A 20,963-nucleotide genomic window follows, 5' to 3' on the forward strand; every position below is an offset into this window, starting at 1 on the left:
AGCCTAACTTTGTTCTTGCTTTTGTGCTCATGAAAATAGTTCTTTTATTCAGTGCTCAGTGACATAGCCCATGAGTCCTGGAACTGTAAAAATAATGGTAGAACTCTTAGGTAGCAAAAAATGGATTGAAGGGAGCTGTGGATGGGGTGGTTTGGGTGAGAATGACTCATAGGTTTGTGTGTTTGAATACTTGGTCCCCAGTTGGTGGAACTGTTTGTGAAGAGCTAGAAGGTGACTTCTTATGTCACAAGGATGGGCTTTGAGACTTCAAAAGCCTAACCATTCTCAGTGCACTCTCTGTTTCTTGCTCTCCTGCCTGTGGTTTGAGATGTGAACTCTAGGCTGTTCCTGCCATTCTGCTTTCATTCCACCATCAAGAACTCTAACCCTCTGGAGCCATGAACCCACTTAGATACTTTCTTCTATAAGTTTTATGCCACTAACTTGTATACCACCAACTACTGGAAGGATTGTCTTAGCTGAGCACTTTTCTAAGCCATTTAGCAGGAAGAGAGTTAAGAAGCTGCCTGTTACAGAGAGTGGCAGTTATGGCAGCTTCTCTGTGTGGGATAAGAAAAGGAAACGACTCAGCATCTTCCTGATGCTATTGCCAGCCCAAACCGTCCCAAGCAGGTGGTGCTAAAGCATGGGTACTCCTTGCTCCAGACAGCTCCTGAATGCTTCCCAGAAATCAGTCACACCCCAGCATTTCAGGCCATGAGTTCATCAACAGAACTGTGTGGATACAAAATTATTTGTGCACATAGGAAATGCCATGTGGAGGCTCAGTGTGCAGCCATCATGAGCACTGATATCCACTGAGGTGAATGTTGGGATCTTTGTTTCTGCCCAAGGACTGTGGCTTGTGCAAGGAGAGACATGGCGTTTTTCTCATGTTGCTGTTTTCAAATAATTGAATGACTGCATTACCTTTTCCTGTAAAACTGAAAAAAGAGTAAATTAGAAGTTTTGTAGGGCTAAGGAGATTGAGGAGAAATGGAAAACCAACGAGTACTAATAGATACAGTTCGTTCTTTTGGGAGTGGTAAGTTGTTTGAAAATCACTGATTGTACCAGTCTGTGAATGTCCTAAAATCTAGTAACTGCATTGCAAAGAGGAAAATGTATAATGTGTGCTTTATGTCCCAATAACATTGTAATATTAATAGTGAAAATGCTTGAAAGTAGGAATTTATGTGATAAACTGCATGATTGTGTCTTACCTGAACTACTAGAAAGGATGATAAGGTATCTGAATGGAGAACCTATCCCTGACCCCAGTTCTGAGGAAAGAAAGTTCATGAATATCTACTTTTTGGCTGTTTGCAGGTGCTGAATAGAAATATTTGAATCACTGAGGCTTATTTGCGTATCTACTTTGAAACACTCTATTGTAGTGGTTCTCAACTTCCTTAATGCTGAGACCCTTTAATACAGCTCCTCCTGTGGTGACCCGGACATACAGTTATCTTCGTTGCTACTTCACAAGTCCAACTTTGCTACTGTATGAATCTTAATGTAAATATCTGTTTTCTGATGGTCTTAGGCAACCCCTGTGAAAGGGGCCTTTGACCACAAGGGTTCGAGGTCCACAGGTTGAAAACCATGGATCTATAGGCTGTCTGTGGAATGTCAAGAGATTCAGCCTTCATTGAAGACACAGTATATTTGATAACCGTTATGAATTATTTAAAAATCTCTAATGGGGTGTGATAGAAAGTTGATGATACAGCAAATGAATTGTAGACGATAGTGGATGTACTAAAGTGTAACCTTCTGCTTGCTTCATTCTGAACTGATAGGGTTTTAGGAACGTCCTGGCTAGATAGCTCAGCAAGGAAAGGTACCTGTGTGGAAGCCTGATAACATGAGTTTGCTCCCTGGGATACACCTGGCAGAAAGAGAGACCTGATATGCACTCACACACACATACTTTCCAAATATATTAAAAAGAATTCATTAAGCTATCTAGGATTTGGGAGAGCAAGGCATGAGGATTACCACAAGTTCAAGGCTAGCCAAGACTATGTAGCAAGAGTGTTATAAGCTCTAAGCCGCTGGCAGCTGCCTTCATCATTATTAACCCAGTTTAACAAAAAGTAAAAGTTAAGCCATGCAAGAAGAGAGAATTTAGGGTGCTCTCAGAGGATATTTATTTATTTGTTTGTTATTCTTTTTTGGGAGAAGGGAGTTTGAAGACAGACTTTAGCTCTGGCTGTCCTGGAACTCGCTCTATAGACCAGAAGAGCCTTGCGCCCAGAGGTCCATCTGCTTCTGCTCCTGAGTGATGGACTTGGGGTGTGTAGCACCACCCAGGCGCTTTCAGAGGCAGTGGAAACCCTCTTGCTACTGCTACAAACTGTTGATGAAGTGTCCATTTGATTCAACTGGGAAGCCCTGCCCCATTGCAGGAAGGAATCAGTTGAACTGAAAGGTCCAGTTCACCAGCTAGCCAGTAGGAGGGGCTGGTTAGCTGAGATAAACAGGACTTAACAAATGGGAAAAAATTTTATTTGGGTTACTCTAAAAAAACCCAATTTTCAGAATTATTTTACTAGATACAAGATGGAGATAAGATAGACCAAAAAATGGCTTTGTTTATTGATTTCTGCAGAAATCACATATCATGTTTGAAATTTTTTGCAAACCTCTATTTTCAAAGTTACTGGGGTTGGCTTGGGTGGGTGTTTGGAGTTAACTTTATGTGACTTTGAAGCACAGGAGGTCTTTGGAAACTTGAAGTAGCCACTGACCAATAGATTATGATAGAGCCACACAAGCTCAGTTTCACTTACTTATGGCCACACGTGGAGGCCATGCCTGTCCCCCAGGATGACCACTGGGGTGCTGGAGTTGGACGTCGCTGAGACGCCTGACCAGGCTTTTCCCTTGGGAAATCAGTTTTTGGTTTGTAAGCAGACTTTAATTTCTGTTACAGGGAGTCATGGAATTCTGATATGTGAAACCCCATTGCAGGAAACCACCTGAAAAAGAAGCAGGACCCTGACCTTACTGAAGGTAAAAGGAGCCCAGATGACCATTAGCAAAGCCAGTGCCTGACAGACACCCAAACCCTTAAGAGGATGCATGTGTTTGACTCAGCAATTCTTATTTCAAGAATTTACTCTGAGAAAATGTTTAAACTTGAGGAAAGGTTTTGTTTTTAGCATTTTGAACCCATCTTTGTTTATGAAGAGAAAAATGGCAATGGCAAAAATGCTCCATTGTAGGGGAGTGATTAGCCATTCAGAAGTCAATCAACTAAACAACAAACAATCAAACAAAGCCCAAAGCAGTGCAGGTAAAAGAGATTGCCTTGCAAGCCTGATTCAATCCCTGGGTTCTACTGTGGAGGGAAAAACCAGCCTCACAGACACACTGTGGCCTGGGTCGCCCACACTCACAAATCACAAACACTCACCCACACAACCTATTAGGGGAAAATCAAGGTTCCCTTCTTGGGTTCTTAGTCTTGTTAATTAAATAAAAAAAGTTGAGAATCAGAAGGAAACTCAGGGATCATTTTATTAGAGTTTCAGAGAAAAGCAATGAGGCAGGTAAGGTATAAATCACAGCAGTTTCCAGAAGGAGAGACATGGAGAAGAGAGAAAGTTACGCCTTTGAGTTAGGACCGAAGGACACAGGCAAATTCAGCAGTGGAGTTCAGCAAGCAATGTGAGGGTTGGGAGTGGAGGTCTTCAGAGAAATGGAGTCTAGTGTGTCAGGAGCCCACACTGAGGCTTTTGGTCAGTATCAAAAAAAAAAGAGAAAGAAAGAAAGAAGGAAGGAAGGAAGGAAAGGAAGAAAGAAAGAAAGAAAGAAAGAAAGAAAGAAAGAAGGAAAGAAAGAAAGAAGGAAAGAGAAATAGAAAAAAGGGAAAAGTTACAGGCTTAAGGAATTTTATTTATTCATCATTTATTTTGGGTGTAGGTGTGTTTTGTTTGCATGCATGTCTGTGCAACAATGTGCATGCCTGGTGCCCATGGAGGCCAGACGAGGGCGCTATATCTCCCTGAAACTGCAGTAGAGACCATTGTGAGCTGTGACTTGGGTTTACTGGGAATGGAACCCAGGTCCTCTGGAAGAGCATCCTTTAACCCTCGACCCCCTAAGCTACAGTTTCCCTGTTAGAACAGAGAAAACTGGGCAAGCTTAGCAGTGCTGAGTGGTGAAAGCTCTGTAAATACAAACATTATCCTCTGAGGAAATAATTATCCCTCCCAACTTAGCGTAGAGTCAGATTCCCTGTGGAATGGTCTCTTGGCTGGGTGACTGGCAAGGGACATTATCTGTAGTGTTTTAATCCTTGGAGCAGATCAGAAAGTCTACAAGGGCAGCAAGTGCAAAAGGAAGAACTCAGATAAGAGGGTAAAAATCCTGTTTGCTCAAGCCCTGACTGCAGGGCTGTCTCTAGTAGCTAGCAAACCAATAAATACGCAGTGGGAAAATAAGAATCGTTTACTCTTGCAGGAAACCCAGAGACTTGTGTCTCTGTCTACCATTACCCCGCCATGACCCTGTACTGCCCATGGCTGTGCTGGCTGAGGCAGCTCAGAGGTGGGGTACTTTCCTGGGCTCAGTGCTTAACACCCACCCTGGACTACTGAAGGGACTAAGGGCTTGGTTAGTTCAAGTCTGTTAGGCAAAATAGAGGACCCGGGCTCGATCCCTAACAGCCACCCCAGTACATTGCAGGTATATGTATATTTATGTGTATGTCTATGTCTGTCTATGTCTCTGTCTCTGTCTCTGTCTATGTCTATGTCTCTGTCTATGTCTATGTCTATGTCTATGTCTATGTCTCTATGTCTGTTCCTGTCCTTCTCTATCTCTCTATATATATTTATATCGGTATCTGCTAATGGGACAATGCAACATTTTAACTTAGAGAAAAATAATTGATAAGATAAATTCTGTAGCAACTATAATAATAATTATGTTCTACTAATATAATAATAGAATGGGGTCTAGCTTTGACGAGGAGTTTCCACAGATTAACACGAAAGATAGCAGCAGTGGAAGACTGGAAGCCCTTCCTGACGTGGGCTTCATTTCATCCAAAGGAGCATGCTGAAGAAGAGCTAGCTTTGTAAGAACACTGGGAGAGGCAAATATTGTGTGAAGTGTCATGCAGAGCTGTCCCTTTCCTCTCTTGGGCCTGGGTCACAGTCCAGGCAGCATTCTTAGCGGATTAGAATCTCTCCTTTAATAAACTATCTCCTTGCCTGTAAGCATCCGTGTGCTTCATACAACTTACTGTAAAGAGGTATAAGATCTTGGGAAGCTCAGTGGCTGCCTGCCAGACTCAAATCCTCCCCTGCATCGGGAGTTTGTAAGCAAGGGTGAGTAAAACCATTGAACTGGACCACCCATGGGAAAAAAAAAAGTTTGTTTAGGAAATTAAAGTGCCAGGTATTCACTTGGAGGCCAGAGAACAGTGGCGCAGAAAAAGCCTTGTCAGTCTTAAGGGAATAGGGAGGAGAGGTGTGGTCAAAACAGCCTGGGAGTTAGTGCAGGCTTTTGCTGTTCAGGTTAACAGGAACTAGATGTCTGTGCCCCAGGTAGGTGACTGTTAGGGACAGCTGGATAAAGGAAGTGGTGATTTTCCTGGTAAGGAGAAAGGTGCCTTTGAGGTTCCTGAGGGATGCTGAATTTACCCTCTGGGTTACTCAATAACCTTCTGTTTCCCTGGCAGAGTCCTGCCTGAGCTAGGACATGGCTATTGGCACTACCACTGTGGGGGCCACTGTGGACCTAACACAGCTTACAGGCAGAGCACTAGCCCTGAAGAGTGGACGGAAGAGAACGGTTTTAAAGAACAGGGTAATTTTACCACGTTGTCTCTACGAGGCCATGGGATTTTGTGTATATTTTTCTCTAACACGCATGGCAATATGTGCCCGCATCACAACAACGGGGCCATTATTCACATTCGGAACAGGTCTTGGTGATGCAAACTGTGTAGCATCCCGTAGGCCGATGTGGCCTGTCTGTTTTCAAGCTCTTGGCCTTTAATTCAAACAACTGAAAACAAAGGCTCTAAGATTTTCAAAAGAAGCAAAGTGAGTTCATCTGGAGCAAAGTGAAGCTACAGATTAGAGCAGGATACACTGTCAAGATGGACCAGTGGCTGTGTGAATGAGGGTTCTGACACACCCTGATTATTGCTTGGGCTTTCACGCATGGGGTTGAGGAAATGAGGGATCGAGTTACAAGAAAGGAGACAGGTTCTTTGTTTTGTCTGACAGGCTGAATTTAACCAAGCCTTTAGTCCCTGAGCATGCCCTTCACATAACACATCTGACTTTCTTCATATGCATACGTAATTATGCGAAAGATACGATGCTCAACAGGGAACTTTCCATAAATGTGAGAAAATAGTTCTACTTTCCTGCATATGCACCGCAAACGAGTGAGCAGGTGAGATCAGCCTGTTCATTCTCCCTTCCTAATACATTGGTGCCACACTTGACTAGAGACTGCTTACACTTGACTGATGGAAAGACAAAAGAAAAAAATCCAAAAGCCCTGAAAGTGGCCCAATGAAAGTGGCAGGGTGTCTGTGGTATATGTAGGTTATCACAAGAGGGAGATGTGCACAACCCAAACCAAAGAGGGTCCCAGGATAAACACCTTCCTGTGGCGCCTGCCTCGGCCACAAGTTCTAGACCAGCATGGACTACATAGCATAACTCTATCTCAGATAACAAACAAAGAAACAAAAGGTGGGGGGAGCCTTTATGGATGGAAACAGGCCTGTTTGTCTTGTTCATAGTTGGTCCTCACGGCCTAGTCCACTTGCTTGAGATACAAGTCGACACAGCAATTATTTCTTCTTAGTCCCTTTGTTTTGACATATGGGGCAGGGGCATGAGTGTGTGTATCCCCACGTCCATGGGGAAGTCAGACGACAACTTGTGGGTGTCAGTTCTCTTCTTTCAATGTCCCGGGTTTAGCTGCAAGTGTTTTTACCCTCTGAGCCACCTCATGGGACTTAAATTCATGTTCTTTATAGCAAAGCATTGCTATCGCCGTTATCTGTTTTCCTTTCTCTTTTAGAAGATGGCCGAGCACGGGGAGGCCTCTGAGGAGCCAGTTACTGAGTTTGATTATGACCATCTCCATGAGCTCTCTGCTCTTCTCGGTGTGGATGCAGTGCAGCTGGCCAAGAGCCAAGATGAAGAAGAGCGTAAAGCACGAATGAAAATGAAGAAAGGTTTTAACTCACAGATGCGCAGTGAAGCCAGGAGATTAAAGACTTTTGTGACCTATGACCCATATAGCTCATGGACACCTCAGGACATGGCAGCTGCTGGGTTTTACCTTACTGGGGTGAAACTTGGGGTGCAGTGCTTTTGCTGTAGCTTAATCCTCTTTCACACCAGCCTCAGGAAAGTTCCCATAGAAATCCACAAGAAATTTCGTCCAGAATGTGAGTTCCTGTTGGGCAAAGATGTCGGTAACATTGGCAAGTATGACATAAGGGTGAAGAGTCCAGAGAAGAGGCTGAGAGGCAGCAAAGCACAGTACCAAGAAGAGGAGGCCAGGCTGGAGTCCTTTGAGAAGTGGCCGTTTTATGCCCATGGGACCTCGCCACGTGTACTCTCCGCAGCCGGCTTTGTCTTTACAGGTAACTAACTGGGTCCCATTTTGTGAGGTTTTCTGTGGCGGTTAAGGGTTAGGTTCCATTTTGTGGGCAGTATTTTGCTAATCACCAATTATTGGTGAACTGTGTTACATTAGCCATAATGTGTATTTCATTACATTTCAACTTTAATAACTTTGCTTCTGCTTTAGTGCACATTTAATGAAGCATTGGTTTGCTACAGATATGTATGTATAAGCGTACACACATGCACACTCATATGTGTGTAAAGTAAATGTTGCTTTTCTTTACACATAGACCTTAAGAGTACCGGCAGTGGGCTGAGTGTGTAGCTGAGTGCTACATCACCTCGGTAGGACCTCCAAAGCCCTGGGCTGTGTCTATGGAGGACGGCCATGACTGGGGTGGGAGGTCCAGACTCAGAAGGGAGTCATTTAGGGCAGTGGGATGTGGCCAGGGATTCAGCCAGAGGACATGGAAGAGCAAGCATGCTGGGGTCTGTGTTGCTCTGGTTCAGTACGATCAGCTCCAAGACATACCTGGTGCCATGGCTTCCCTGCATGTGTAGGTGAAAGGGACACTGTGCAGTGCTTCTCCTGCGGTGGATGCCTGGGAAACTGGGAAGAAGGAGACGATCCCTGGAAGGAGCATGCCAAGTGGTTCCCCAAGTAAGTGGATCGTATTTCATGACTAAAATTTTAATGTTTTACAGAGCAAAATAAAACTAGAGATAAAAGAGCCACATTGTTGGGGTATTCCCTTGAGTTCTGATCTTCCTCCTATCCTATATGGGGTCACTCCAGAACTTTTTAAGTGGTCACATAGTGATAAGTTTGAATCACATGAACTTAGCTTTTTCTTCTATTTTTAGTTTTTTGTTTTTTTTTTTTGCTGGATTATTGAGTGATTTTATTGGCTTGATCCATAAAGGATATTTTTAATACATTCTTAGTTTTTTTAAATCAACCTTGTAACCACTACTTTTCTTTTTTTTTTTAGCCTTTCTTTGTCTAATTTTTATTTTTTATATTAATTACAGTTTATTTACTTTGTATCCCTGCTGTTAGCCCCCTTCCTCATTCCCTCCCAAGCCCACCCTTTTTCCCTTCTTTCCTCCCTGCCTCTCTCTAAGTCTATGATAGGGGAGGTCCTCCTCCCCTTCCATCTGACCCTAGCTTATCAGGTCTCATCAGGACTGGCTGCAATGTCCTCCTCTGTGGCCGAACAAAGCTGCTCCTCCCTGTGGGGGTAGGGGGGTTGTCAAAGAGCCAGCCATTGAGTTCATGTCAGAGACAGTCCCTGTTCTCCTTACTAGGCAAACCCACTTGGATGCTAAACTGCCATGGGCTACATCTGAGCAGGGGTTCTAGGTTATATCCATGAATGGTCCTTGGTTGGAGAATCAGTCTCAGACAAGATTCCCATATCCAGATATATTTGGTCCTTGTGGCGCTTCCATTCTTTCCAGGTCATACTAACTCCCTCTTCTTAAATATGATTCCCTGCACTCTGCCCAAGGTTTGGTTAAGAGTCTCAGCATCTGCTTTGATCCTGTCCTGTTTCTTGTTTTCTCCTACTTCCAATGTCCATCCTATTTGTCTTTCTAAGTGAGGATTGATCATCTTACCCTGGAAGCTCCTTCTTGTTTAGCTTCTTTAGGTGTACAGATTTTAGTTTGTTGTCCTATCTTATAGGCTTAGTATCCACTTATAAGTGAGTATATACCATCTGTGTCTTTCTGCTTCTGGATACCTCACTCAGGATGATCTTTTCTAGATCCCATTATTTGTCTGCAAATTTCATGATTTCCTTGTTTTTAATTGCTGAGTAGTATTCCATTGTGTAAATGTACCACAATTTCTGTATCCATTCCTCCGTTGAGGGACATCTGGGTTATTTCTAGGTTCTGGCTATTATGAATAAAGCTGCTACAAACATGGTTGAGCAAATGTCCTTGTTGTGTACTTGAGCATCTTTGGATATCTGCCTGGGAGTGGTATAGCTGGATCTTGAGGAAGCACTATTCCTAATTGTCTGAGAAAGCAGCAGATTGATTTCTGAAGTGGTTGTACAAGTTACATTCCCACCAGCAATGGAGGAGGGTTCCCCTTTCTCCACATCCTCTCTAGCATGTGTTGTCACTTGAGATTTTGATCTTAGCCATTCTGATGGGTGTTAGGTGAAATATCAGGGTCATTTTGATTTGCATATCCCTGATGGCCAAGGAAGTTGAGTGTTACTTTAGGTGTTTCTCTGCCATTCTATATTCCTCTACACAGAATTCTTTCTTTAGCTCCTTTTTCTTTACTTGATTTGTTGCTTTTTAGCTTCTTTATTTCTTTATATATTCTGGATATTGGTCCTCTGTCAGATATAGGGATGGTGAAGATACTTTACCAGTCTGTAGGCTGTCAGATTTTTTCTGATGACAGTGTCCTTTGCTCTACAGAAGCTTTTTAGTTTGATGAGATCCGATTTATTGATTGTTGCTCTTAGAGCCTGTGCTGTTAATGTTCTGTTCTGGACATCTGTGTTCTTTGCCAATGAGTTCTAGGATCTTCCCCACTTTTTCTTCTCACCAATTTAGTGTGTCTAGTTTTATGTTGAGGTCTTTGATCCACTTGGACTTTAGTGTTGTGCAGGGTGATAAACATGGATCTATTTTCATTTTTCTGCATGTAGACATCCAGTTTGACCAGCATCATTTGTTGAAGATGCTGTCTTTTTTCCATTGAATGGTTTTGGCTTCTTTGTCAAAAATCAAGTATCCATAAGTGTATGGATTTATTTCTGGGTCTTCTATTCGGTTCCATTGATCCACCATTCTGTTTCTATGCCAATACCATGCAGTTTTTATTACTATTGCTCTGTAGTACAGCTTGAGATCAGAGATGGAGATACCTCTAGATGGTCTGTTGTTGTACAGGATCATTTTGGAGATTCTGGGTTTTTTGTTTTTCCATATGAAGTGGAGAATTTTTCTTTCAATGTCTGTAAAGAATTATGTTGGTATTTGGATAGGAATTGCATTGAATCTGTATATTGCTTTTGGCAGGGTGGCCATTTTTACTATGTTAATCCTACCGATCCGTGAGCATGCGAGATCTTTCCATCTTCTGATATCCTCTTCAATTTCTTTCTTCAGAGACTTGAAGTTTTTTTCAAACAGGTCTTTCACTTGCTTGGTTAGAATCACACTGAGGTACTTTTATGTTTTTAGTGGCTATTGTCAAGGGTGTTGTTTCCCTAGTTTCTCTCTCAGCCCCTTTATCTTTGTTATACAGGAGGGCTTCTGAGTTTTTGAGTTAATTTTGTATCCAGCCACTTTGCTGAAGGTGTTTGTCAGTTGAAGGAGTTCTCTGGTTGAATTTTTAGGGTGATTCATGTATACTATCATATCATCTGTGAATAGTAATACTTTGACTTCTTCCTTTCTGATTTGTATTCCTTTGATCTTCTTTAGTTGTCTTACTGCTATAGCTAGGACTTCAAGTATAATGTTGAAGTGATATGGGGAGAGTGGGCAGCCTTGCCTTGGCCCTGATTTCAGTGGGATTGATTTAAGTTTCTCTCTGTTTCGTTTGATGTTGGCTGTAGGCTTGCTCTATATTGCCTTTATTATGTTTAAGTATGTACCTTGTATCCCTGGTCTCTCCAAGACTTTAATCATGAATGGGTTTTGGATTTTGTCAAATGCTTTTTCAACATCTAAGGAGATGATCATGTGTTTTTTCTCATTCAGTTTGTTTATATTGTGGATTACATTGATGGATTTCTGTATATTGAACCACCCTTGCATGCCTGGGATGAAGTCTACTTGATTATGGTGGATGATATTTTTTTGTGTTCTTGATTCGGCTTGCAAGTACTTTATTGAGTAGTTTTACATCAATGTTCACAAGAGAGATAGGTCTGAAATTCTCCTTTTTTGTTGGGTCTTTGTGTGGTTTAGGTATCAAGGTGACTGTGGCTTCATAGAATGAGTTTGGTAATGTTCCTTCTGTTTCTATTTTGTCAAACAGTTTGAAGAGAATTGGAGTTAGCTCTTCCCTGAAGGTCTGGTAGAATTCTGCACTGAAACCATCTGGCCCTGGCCTTTTTTTGGAAGGGAGACTGTTGATGACTGCTTCTGTTTCCTTGGGGCATAGAGGACTTTTCAATCTTTATGCCTGATCTCTATTTAACTTTGGTAAGTGCAATCTATCAAGAAAATTGTCCATTTCATTTAGATTTTCAAATTTTGTTGCATATAGTCTTTTGTAGTCAGACCTAATGATTGTTTGGATTTCTTCAGTGCCTGTTGTTATGTCCCTCTTTTAGGTTCTCTCTGCCTTTTAGTTAGTTTGGCTGAGGGCTTGTCTATCTTGTTGGTCTTCTCAAAGAATCCACTCTTGGTTTCATTGATTCTTTGAATTGTTTTACTTGTTTTTAATTTATTGATTTCTGACCTGAGCTTGAATATTTCCAGTGTCTACTGGTGTGTTTGCTTCTTTTTTTTCCCTAGGGCTTTCAGGTGAGCTATTAAGTTGCTTGTATAGGATGTTTCAAATTTCTTCTTGAAGGCACTTAGTGCTATGAGCTTTCCTCTTGGCGCTGCTTTCATTGTGTCCCATAAGTTTGGGTATGATGTACCTTCATTTTCATTGAATTCTAGAAAGTCTTTAATTTCTGTCTTTATTTCTTCCCTGACCCAGCTGTCATTGAGTAGGGAGTTGTTCAGTTTTCATGAATGTGTAGGCTTTTTGCTACTTCTGTTGTTGAGGTCCAGCTTTATTCCATGGTGATCAGACAGGATACAAGGGATTATTTCAATCTTCTTGTATCTGTTGAGGCTTGCTTTGTGACCAACTATATGGTCTATTTTGGAGAAGGTTCCATGAGGTGCTCAAAGAAGATATACTCTTTTGAATTTGGGTGAAAAGTTCTGTAGACATCTCTTAGGTCCATTTGATTTAGGAGCTCTGTAAGTGCCCTTATTTCCCTGTTTAGCTTCTGTCTGGATGATCTGCCCCTTGTTGAGAGTGGAGTGTTGAAGCCTCCCACTATTAAGGTGTTGGGATGGATGAGTGATTTTAGCTTTAATAATGTTTCATTTACAAATGTAGGTTGTCTTGTATTTGGGGCATAGATGTTCAAAATTGTGATGTCCTCCTGGTAGAATTTTCCTTTGATGAGAATGAAGTGCCCCTCCTCATCTTTTTTGATTAATTTTGGTTGAAAGTCTATTTTATTAGATATTAGGATAGCTACCCTAGCTTGTTTTCTGGGTCCATTTGCTTGAAAAACATTTTTCTAGCCCTTTACTCTGAGGTAGTGTTTATCTCTGCTGCAGAGGTGTGTTTCTTGGATGCAGCAGAATGTTGTATCCTGTGTCTGCAATCATCCTGTTAGTCTGTGTCTTTTTATTGAAGATTTGAGTCCATTGATGTTGATGGATAATAGTGACCAATGAGTGTTAGTTCCTTTTATTGTGGAATTGGTGGTTTTACTGTGATTCATTGCTTGTTTTCTTGTAATTTTTTTGGGAAATTATCTGTATCCTATGTTTTCTTGAGTGTAGTGTTTTCATTGAATTGGAGTTTTCCTTCTAATATCTTCTGTACGGCTGACTTCCTGTGTCGATATTGCTTAAATTTTGTTTTATCATGGAATGGTTTGTTTTCTCTGTCTATGTTGATTGAAAGCTTTGCTGGGTATAGTATTCTGGGTTGGCATCTGTGGCCCCATAAAGTCTGCATGACATCTGCCCAGGTCCTTCTGGCTTTCATAGTTTCTGATAAAAAGTCTTGTGTGTTTCTGATAGGTCTACCTTTATATGTTACTTGGCCTTTTTCCCTTTCTGCTTTTAACATATTTTCTTTGTTCTGTAGATATAATGTTCTGACTATGATGTGACGTGAGTAGTTTCTTTTCTGGTCTAGTCTATTTGGTGTTCTGTAGGCCTCTTATATGTTTATGGACATCTCTTTTTTTAAGTTGGGAAATTTTTCTTCTATGATTTTCTTGAAGATATTTTCTGGACCTTGGAGCCTGGTATGGTCTTTTTTGTCTATTCCTATTATTTTTTGAATTTGCCCCTCTTCACAAGAAAATCATAACAATCTAGTATGATCAACTAGTATGACCAAAAAAAAAAAAAAAAAAAAAAGGAGTGTGTTTTGTGTTGGCAAGTATTCCTGGGCATCGGCCTGCCCTGAACTGTGTGGTTATTCCCAGCGACACTCCACTGGAGACTGATTGTCCCCTCATCAGCAGGGATCAGTGGAAATAGCTTCTTGGTTAGGGACCTTGTGTCCACTTCCCTGCTCAGTGCTGGGTCTCCATCTGGTTGGGACCTACTCAGGTCTTGTGTTTGCAAGTATTTTTCCTGACAGTATTAGTGATGTATAAAGTCAAATAGTTTGAGAGGTTTTATCAAATTGTCTTTGCAGTGTAGAATATCTCTGTTTATAGAGTTTTTTTTAATAAAGAAAATTATTTTCTTTTATTTAAATTCATTTACATTACATCATAAGGGTGACCCTTCCCTCCTCTCCTCCCAATCTCCTCTCCCCTTCCTTCCTTCTTCCCCTCTCCCTTTTCCCCCAGAAAATAGGAGCCCTCTTCCCTTTTATCAGCCCTCCCCAAGACATCAAGTCACATCAGGACTGAGCATATCCTCATCCACCAAGGCCAGGAAATGCAGTCCTGCCACGGGGAGCTAATCCAAACCAGGCAATAGAGTCCATGTTAGAAGTTTTCTCTCTGTGTGTGTGTGTGTGTGTGTGTGTGTGTGTGTGTGTGTTTTATTGATTCTAATTCTGTTTTTATGCCTTGCACCATTTCCTTCATCTTTTTGAATGGAGATTCCTGTCTCTGTATGATGGCCTCATTTTTTTTTTTTTTTTTTGGTTCGTTTCCTCCCTATATTCCAGTAACTGTGCCTCTACTTGTGCCTCTATTTGTTTGGCTCTATTTGACTGTGTTTCTTTGAGAGCTTTGTTCATTTCCTCTTTATTTGCCTCCACTTGTGTAGCCAATTCTTTGAAATTGAGAAATGTGTTCATTTCCTCTTTAACTGTCTCTATTTGTATAGTATTTCTCTGAGAGATCTGTTTGTTTCCTCTTTATGTGCCTCTAATAACTGGATAAGCATAGCTTTACTGTCATTTTCCTGTGATTCAGATGGATTGGAAAGCCATTGATTTGGGGGGTTGCTGGTGAAGCCATAATGTCCTGATTTTTGTTGGATGTGTTCTTTCACCGACCTCTGGCCATTTGCTTATCTGTAACTGTCACTGTTTGTTCCTGGATTCTGCAGTCCAGACTGTACGGTCTTTGTCTGGAGTCTGGAGAATTTTCAGGAAGATGAGAGAGGTCCAGTGGTTTCAGCATGTGCATTGGTGTTTCAGCTGTACCTGTGGGGGGAAAGTCCGAGGGTACTGCAGGACAAGTTAGGGCAAGCGTGTGTGTTTGCACGTGGGCGGAAATGTACCTTGAGGAGACAGGGTGGTAGATAATGTAGAAGCCTTGAGTGTGTGGGAGGGGTGCTGCCTTGCAGACACTGAAGGGGTTGCATGCACTGAAAGTGTCACACACACGCTGGTGATAATTGCTTATGTAAATTCCCTGAGTACCTCAGTGGCCTACAGGCTACTGGTATCTGGCTCTGTCCTAGCTCCAGATGTTATTTGCCTGAACTCCACTGGTGGACCCCACAGAGCAGGGGCTTCAATGTCCCAAGAATCCCTCTGTTTCCCACAGTGGATATATGGGTGGGAGGGATCTGATGACCAGCTGCTATCTTAGAAGGACCCTGAATCTGGGGCTCTGCAGGGACTTGAGGGCATACTCTCTCTCTAGCAGGTCAAATTGGCAAGCAACTTGGTACCCCTGCTCTCTACTCCCAGGTTTGGACCTGCTGAGTCAAACATGGGAGGATGAGCTCTGTCAGCTCAGTGGTGCTGCAACCACCAAAGTAGGGAGTCCAGCTGCAGCCTCAGAACAAGAGGCTGGTCCAGGTTCCTGCTGGGAAGTCCTGGGGGACCACAACAGTGGTCCACAGACCTAGGTGGCCTGGCACCTGGTGTACCTGGTTCTTTTGGTGGCTGTACAGCTGGCTGTCCCCCACTGAGGGGTTGGGCAGCCCATACAGTTACTGGCTAGCAGGCCCTGCAGAGTCTGTACAGCTGCTTGCAGACCCAGAACCTGGGACCGGGAAGGATGGTACCTTGGATCTGGGACTCGAAGGTGGGTAAGGCTGGCAGCCATGCAGCTGAGGAGCTAGGAGCTCTGCCTCTGCTGTCTCAATCCTCAGGCAGAGAGTTCTGTGATGAGACTCTCTGGCACTGTGGGCCAAATCTGAGGGGAGGGAAGCCCAAAAAAGGGAAGTGCAAGGGGTTCAAAAGTTCTCTTCTCTCTGTCCCCAGAGAAGTCCTCGGGTGACCTGAATGTAAAGGTCTCAATTCATGTGATGCCCCCTCTTGTTCAGGAAGCCTCAATGTCGATTTTCAGGCTTTAGCTGCCCCTCCACTCACCAATTTTGGAGTTTCAGGTCCTCTGCCTCTCAGATACTATGCGTGCTGGTCGCCGCCATCTTGGATCCCCCTTGGGGTGTTGGGTTTTGTCAAAGGCATTTTCACCATCTAATGAGATGATCATGAGTTGTTTTTTTATTCCTTCAGTTTGTTTATATGGTGAATTAGGTTGATGGATTTTTATATGTTGAACCATCCCTGCATTTCTGGGATGAAGTCTGCTTGAACATGGTGGATGATATTTTTGATGTGTTTTTGGATTCAGTTTAAGTATTTTATTGAGTATTTTTGAATCAGTGTTCATAAAGGAGATTGATCTGAAATTCTCTGTTGGGTCTTTGTGTGGTTTAGGTATCAGGGTAACTGTGGTCTCATAGAATGAGTTTGGCAATATTCCTTCTGTTTCTATTTTGTGAAGTAGTTTGAGGAGTATTGGTATTACTTCTTTGCAAGTCTGGTAAAATTTGGGCTAAAACCATCTGGTCCAGAGCTCATTTTGGTCGGGAGGCTTTTGATGATTGCTTCTATTTCCTTAGTGGTTTAAATTGTTAACCTGATCTTGATTTTACTTTGGTAAGTTCTATCTATCAAAAAATCATCCATTTCATTTAGATTTTCCAATTTTGTGGCATACAGGTTTGGAAGTATGATCTAATGATTCTTTGGATTTCCTCGGTATGTGTTGTTATATCCCCTTTTTCATTTCTGATTTTATTAATTTGGATACTCTCTCTCTGTCTTTTAGTTAGTTTGGCTAAAGGTTTGTCTATCTTGTTGATTTTCTCAAAAAATCAGCTCTTGGTTTTGTTGACTTTCAGTATTGTTCTCTTTGTTTCTAGGTTATTGATTTCATCCCTGAGTTCGATTATTTCCTGATGCCTACTCCTCTTGGGTGTGTTTGCTTCCATTTTTCTAGAGCCTTCAAGTGAGCTATTAAGTTGCTAGTATAAGCTCTCTACATTTGTTTATGAGGCACATAGTGCTATGAACTTTCCTCTTAGTACTTCTTTCATTGTGTCCCATAAGTTTAGGTATGTTGTGCTTTCGTTTTCATTGAATTCTGGAAAGCTTTTTCTTTCTTTATTTTCTCCGTGACCCAGTAGTTATTAGCTAGAGAGTTGTTCAATTTCCATGAGTTTGTAGGCATTCTATTGTTTCTGTTATTGTTGAAGTCTAACTTTAATCCATGGTAATCTGATAGAATACAAAGTATCATTTCAATTTTCTTATAATTGTTGAGGCTTGCTTTGTATCTGAGTATGTGGTCAGTTTTGAAGAAGATTCCAAGAGGTGCTGAGAAGAAGGCATATTCTTTTGTGTTTGAATGAAATGTTCTGTGGATCTCTGTTAGGTCCAATTGACTCATAACGTCAATTAGTTTCATTATTTCTCTGTTTAGTTGCTGTCTCGATGATCTGTCTTTGGTGAGAGAGATGTGTTGAAGTCCTCCCACTGTTAACGTGTGGGGTTCAATGTGTGATTTAAGCTTTAGTAATGTTTCTTTTATGACTGTGGGTGCTCTTGCATTTTGGGCATATATGTTCAGAAATGAAATATAATCTTGGTCGATCTTTCCTTGCATGAGTATGAAGTGCCCTTCCTCATCTCTTTTAATTAATTATGAATGAAAGTCTATTTTATTAGATATTAGAATAGCCACTCCAGCTTGCTTCTGTGACCGTTTACTTGGAAAACCTTTTTCCAGCCCTTTAGTCTGAGGTAATGTCTATCATTGTTGCTGAGGTATGTTTCTTGTTAGCAACTGAATGATGGATCCTGTTTACACATCCATTCTGTTAGCTTGTGTGTGTGTGTGTGTGTGTGTGTGTGTGTGTGTGTGTGTTTTAAGAGGGAGTTGAGGCCGTTGATGTTGAGAGAGATTGATGACCAGTGGTTGTTGATTCCCATTATTTTGATGGTGGTGGTGGATTTGGTGGTGGTGGTTGTGGTGCTGTGTGTGTGTGTGTGTGTGTGTGTGTGTGTGTGTGTTTGTGAGTGTGTGTATGTGCCCCTTCCCTGTTTTGGTTTTTGTTGTAGGGTTATTTGTTTCCTGTGTTTTTCTGGGTGTGATTAGCCTGCTGGGGTTGCAGTTTTCCTTCTGTAGGGCTGGGTTTGTGGTTAGGTATTGTTTAAATTTGTTTTTGTCATAGAATATCTTGCTTTCTCTCTCTATGGTGATTAAGATTTTGCTGGACATATTAGTCACAGCTGACATATGTGGTGTCTTAGTGTCTGTAAGATAGCTGCTCAAGTCCTTCTTGCTTTTAGAGTTTCTGGTGAGATGTCAGATTTAATTCTGATAGGTCTGCCTTTTTATGTGACTTGGCCTGTTTCCCTTTCAGCTTTCAATATTCTATTTTGTTCTGTACATTTAGTGTTTTGATTATTATGTGATGGGAGAATTTTTTTTCTGGTCCAATCTATTTGGTGTTCTGTAGGCTTGTATATTTATAGGCTCCTCTTTCTTTAGGTTGGGGAAGTTTTCTTCTATGATTTTGTTGAAAATATTTTCTGGGCCTGGGAGCTTGGAGTCTTCTCCTTCGATTCCTATTATTCTTAGGGTTGGTCTTTTGCTATTGTCTCAGATTCCATGGATGTTTTGTGTCAGGAATGTTTTATATTTAACATTTTCTTTGGCTGATGAATCGATTTCTTCAATAGTGGCTTCTATAGCTGAGATTCTCTCTTCCATCTCTTGTATTCTGTTGGTGATGCTTTTGTCTGTAGTTCCTGTTCTCTTCCCTAGGTTTTCCATCTTCAGGATTGCCTCAGATTGTGTTTTCTTTATTGCTTCTATTTCCCTTTTTAGTTCTTGGACAGTTTTATTCTTTTCCTTCTCCCATTTGGCTAGTTTTTCTTTTTGTTTTTGTTTTTTTTCTGTGTTTCTCTGAGGGATTTATTCAATTCCTTTATCTGCTTGATTGTATTTTCCTAAAATTTCTTTGAGGGATTTATTTACTTCTTTTAAGGCCTTAATCATTTGTTTTCACAACATCAGATTTAAGATTGTTTTCTTGTGCTTCTGGTGTGATAGTATCCTCAGGGTTTGTTGTGGTAGGATAGTTGAGTTTTGGCGATGTCATGTGGCCCTGGGATTTGTTGCTTGTGTTCTTGCACTGATTCTTAGTCATTTGGTTGACTTTGGTATTAGCAGGCCTGGTGGTCTCTGATGGCAGCAGGTCTCTGGAGTTATACGTGGAAATCTTGGTCCCAGATGGCCTCAGCATTCTGGTTTTCTTGCTGCTCCCTGATCCATGCTGGTCTGCTACTCCCTGATCCTCGATGCTGCTCTCTGATCAATGCTGATCTCCAAGGCCACAGATTGGAGTGGGTCCTGGGAAATGGCACAGGCCGGGGAAACTGAGGTTTAGGGCTCACAGGGAAGTGGAGCTCAAGCACTCTGGGCAGACCTCATCACTATTGCTGGCAGGCTCTGGCAGGCCAGTAGATGGGGAAGGGTGGGGGAGGTTTCACCTGTTGCTCCCTGATCTGTGCTGGTCTCTAGGGCTGCAGTTTGGTGTGGGTCCTGGGAAATGGTATAGCCCCGGGAACTTGGAGTATATTTTAATTATATTTTTAATTATAGATGTGAATTTCTTCAAAGTAAGAAATCGTCAGAGGAAATTGCCCAGTATATTCAAAGCTACGAGGGATTTGTTCATGTGACGGTAATTTACAAGGGCCAACTCTTTCTAATAGCTTATGTTTGTTACCTAATAATATGTGATTCATCAGGGTTATGTTCATTTTTATTTGTTTGTTTGTTTTCCCAAATACTCTGTGTTTTTCTTCCTTTCTCTTGTCATTGTCCTGCCTCTTCTCTGCAGAGAGGAAACAAAACTCTTGTCTTGTGAAGGTGGAAAAACTTAGACAGTTTCTAGGCTGGCTTTGGGTTGCTTCTGCTGCCTCCTTCATCTTCCCTCTGAGTGAGGCCACTCACTACTCTAGCTACCTTCTGCCGCCTCCATCTGGATGTCTGACTCAATCTTCTGACCTAGTACATGGCAGAGGCAGGGCACTCAAAGCTGGCTCCTGAACCTGGTTATTTACACCCTTAAACTAGTAAGGACATCCTAGTGGCCAGCGGTGGGAACCCACCTCAAACTGAAGCCAAAGGAGACTGTATTGTCTGACTAACTGAGAGGCAGTCAGACAATACTGCAGAGGGCATGGGCTGACAGTCGGGGTACAGTTTTCTCAGAGGAAGAGCTGCATGATTGGAGAGCGTGGCTCCCTTCCCGTGTCTCAGTTCCTCATGAGTCAAAAGACACCTCTGTGTGTAACTGCAGTTCTGTGGGTGAGCAGGGTGTGTGGTAAGAGTGACCCTGAGAAGCTTCCATTTCACTGATGCTTGGCACTGCATCAAAGTTTACAAGATCAATAGAACTCAAACCAAAATTAAAGGGCTACTTTGCTCAAATTCTGCTGCTCGAATGAAAATTCACTTCAGTTTGGGAAGACCTGAAGTTGCAGGCCACAGAGAGATGTATATCTTGTAAGTCAGCCAATCAGGCAGTAACCTGAATTTCTTTTCCCCAGGGAGAACATTTTGTGAATTCCTGGGTCAGAAGAGAATTACCTATGGTATCAGGTAAAACCAAAACCTTTGTTTGGTTCTTTCTTTTTGTGTTTCTCTTTTTCTCTCTCTCTCTCTGTATCTCAGTCTCTGTCTCTCTGTCTCTCTGTCTCTCTCTGAGTGCACACGGTGCACATTTACAGGTGATTTTGGAGGCCAGACAAGGGCATCAGATCCCTTGGAGGTGGAGTAACAGGCATTTGTGAGCTGCCTGATGTGGGTGATGGGAACCTAACCCGAGTCCTTCCCAGGAGCGTGAAGTACA

The 20,963-nt window shown here is 42.1% G+C and overlaps 1 protein-coding gene across 1 annotated transcript in view; it reads left to right on the forward strand.

Moving 5' to 3' along the window:
• Window positions 1–20,713, forward strand: part of LOC129670022 (baculoviral IAP repeat-containing protein 1a-like) — a gene marked incomplete at its 3' end in the record, with an annotated part of 34,338 nt that extends 13,625 nt beyond the window's left edge. Inside the window, exons 2-5 of the mRNA XM_055598405.1 lie at window positions 7,063–7,630; window positions 8,175–8,274; window positions 19,709–19,790; window positions 20,662–20,713. Coding sequence (XP_055454380.1) covers window positions 7,063–7,630; window positions 8,175–8,274; window positions 19,709–19,790; window positions 20,662–20,713 — 802 coding nt within the window. The remainder of the gene's footprint in view (window positions 1–7,062; window positions 7,631–8,174; window positions 8,275–19,708; window positions 19,791–20,661) is intronic.
• Between the last annotated feature and the right edge of the window lie 250 nt (window positions 20,714–20,963).

Source organism: Psammomys obesus, unplaced genomic scaffold, assembly GCF_907164565.1.
Source record: "Psammomys obesus unplaced genomic scaffold, mPsaObe1.curated_primary_1811, whole genome shotgun sequence".
Classification (NCBI taxonomy): Eukaryota; Metazoa; Chordata; class Mammalia; order Rodentia; family Muridae; genus Psammomys; species Psammomys obesus.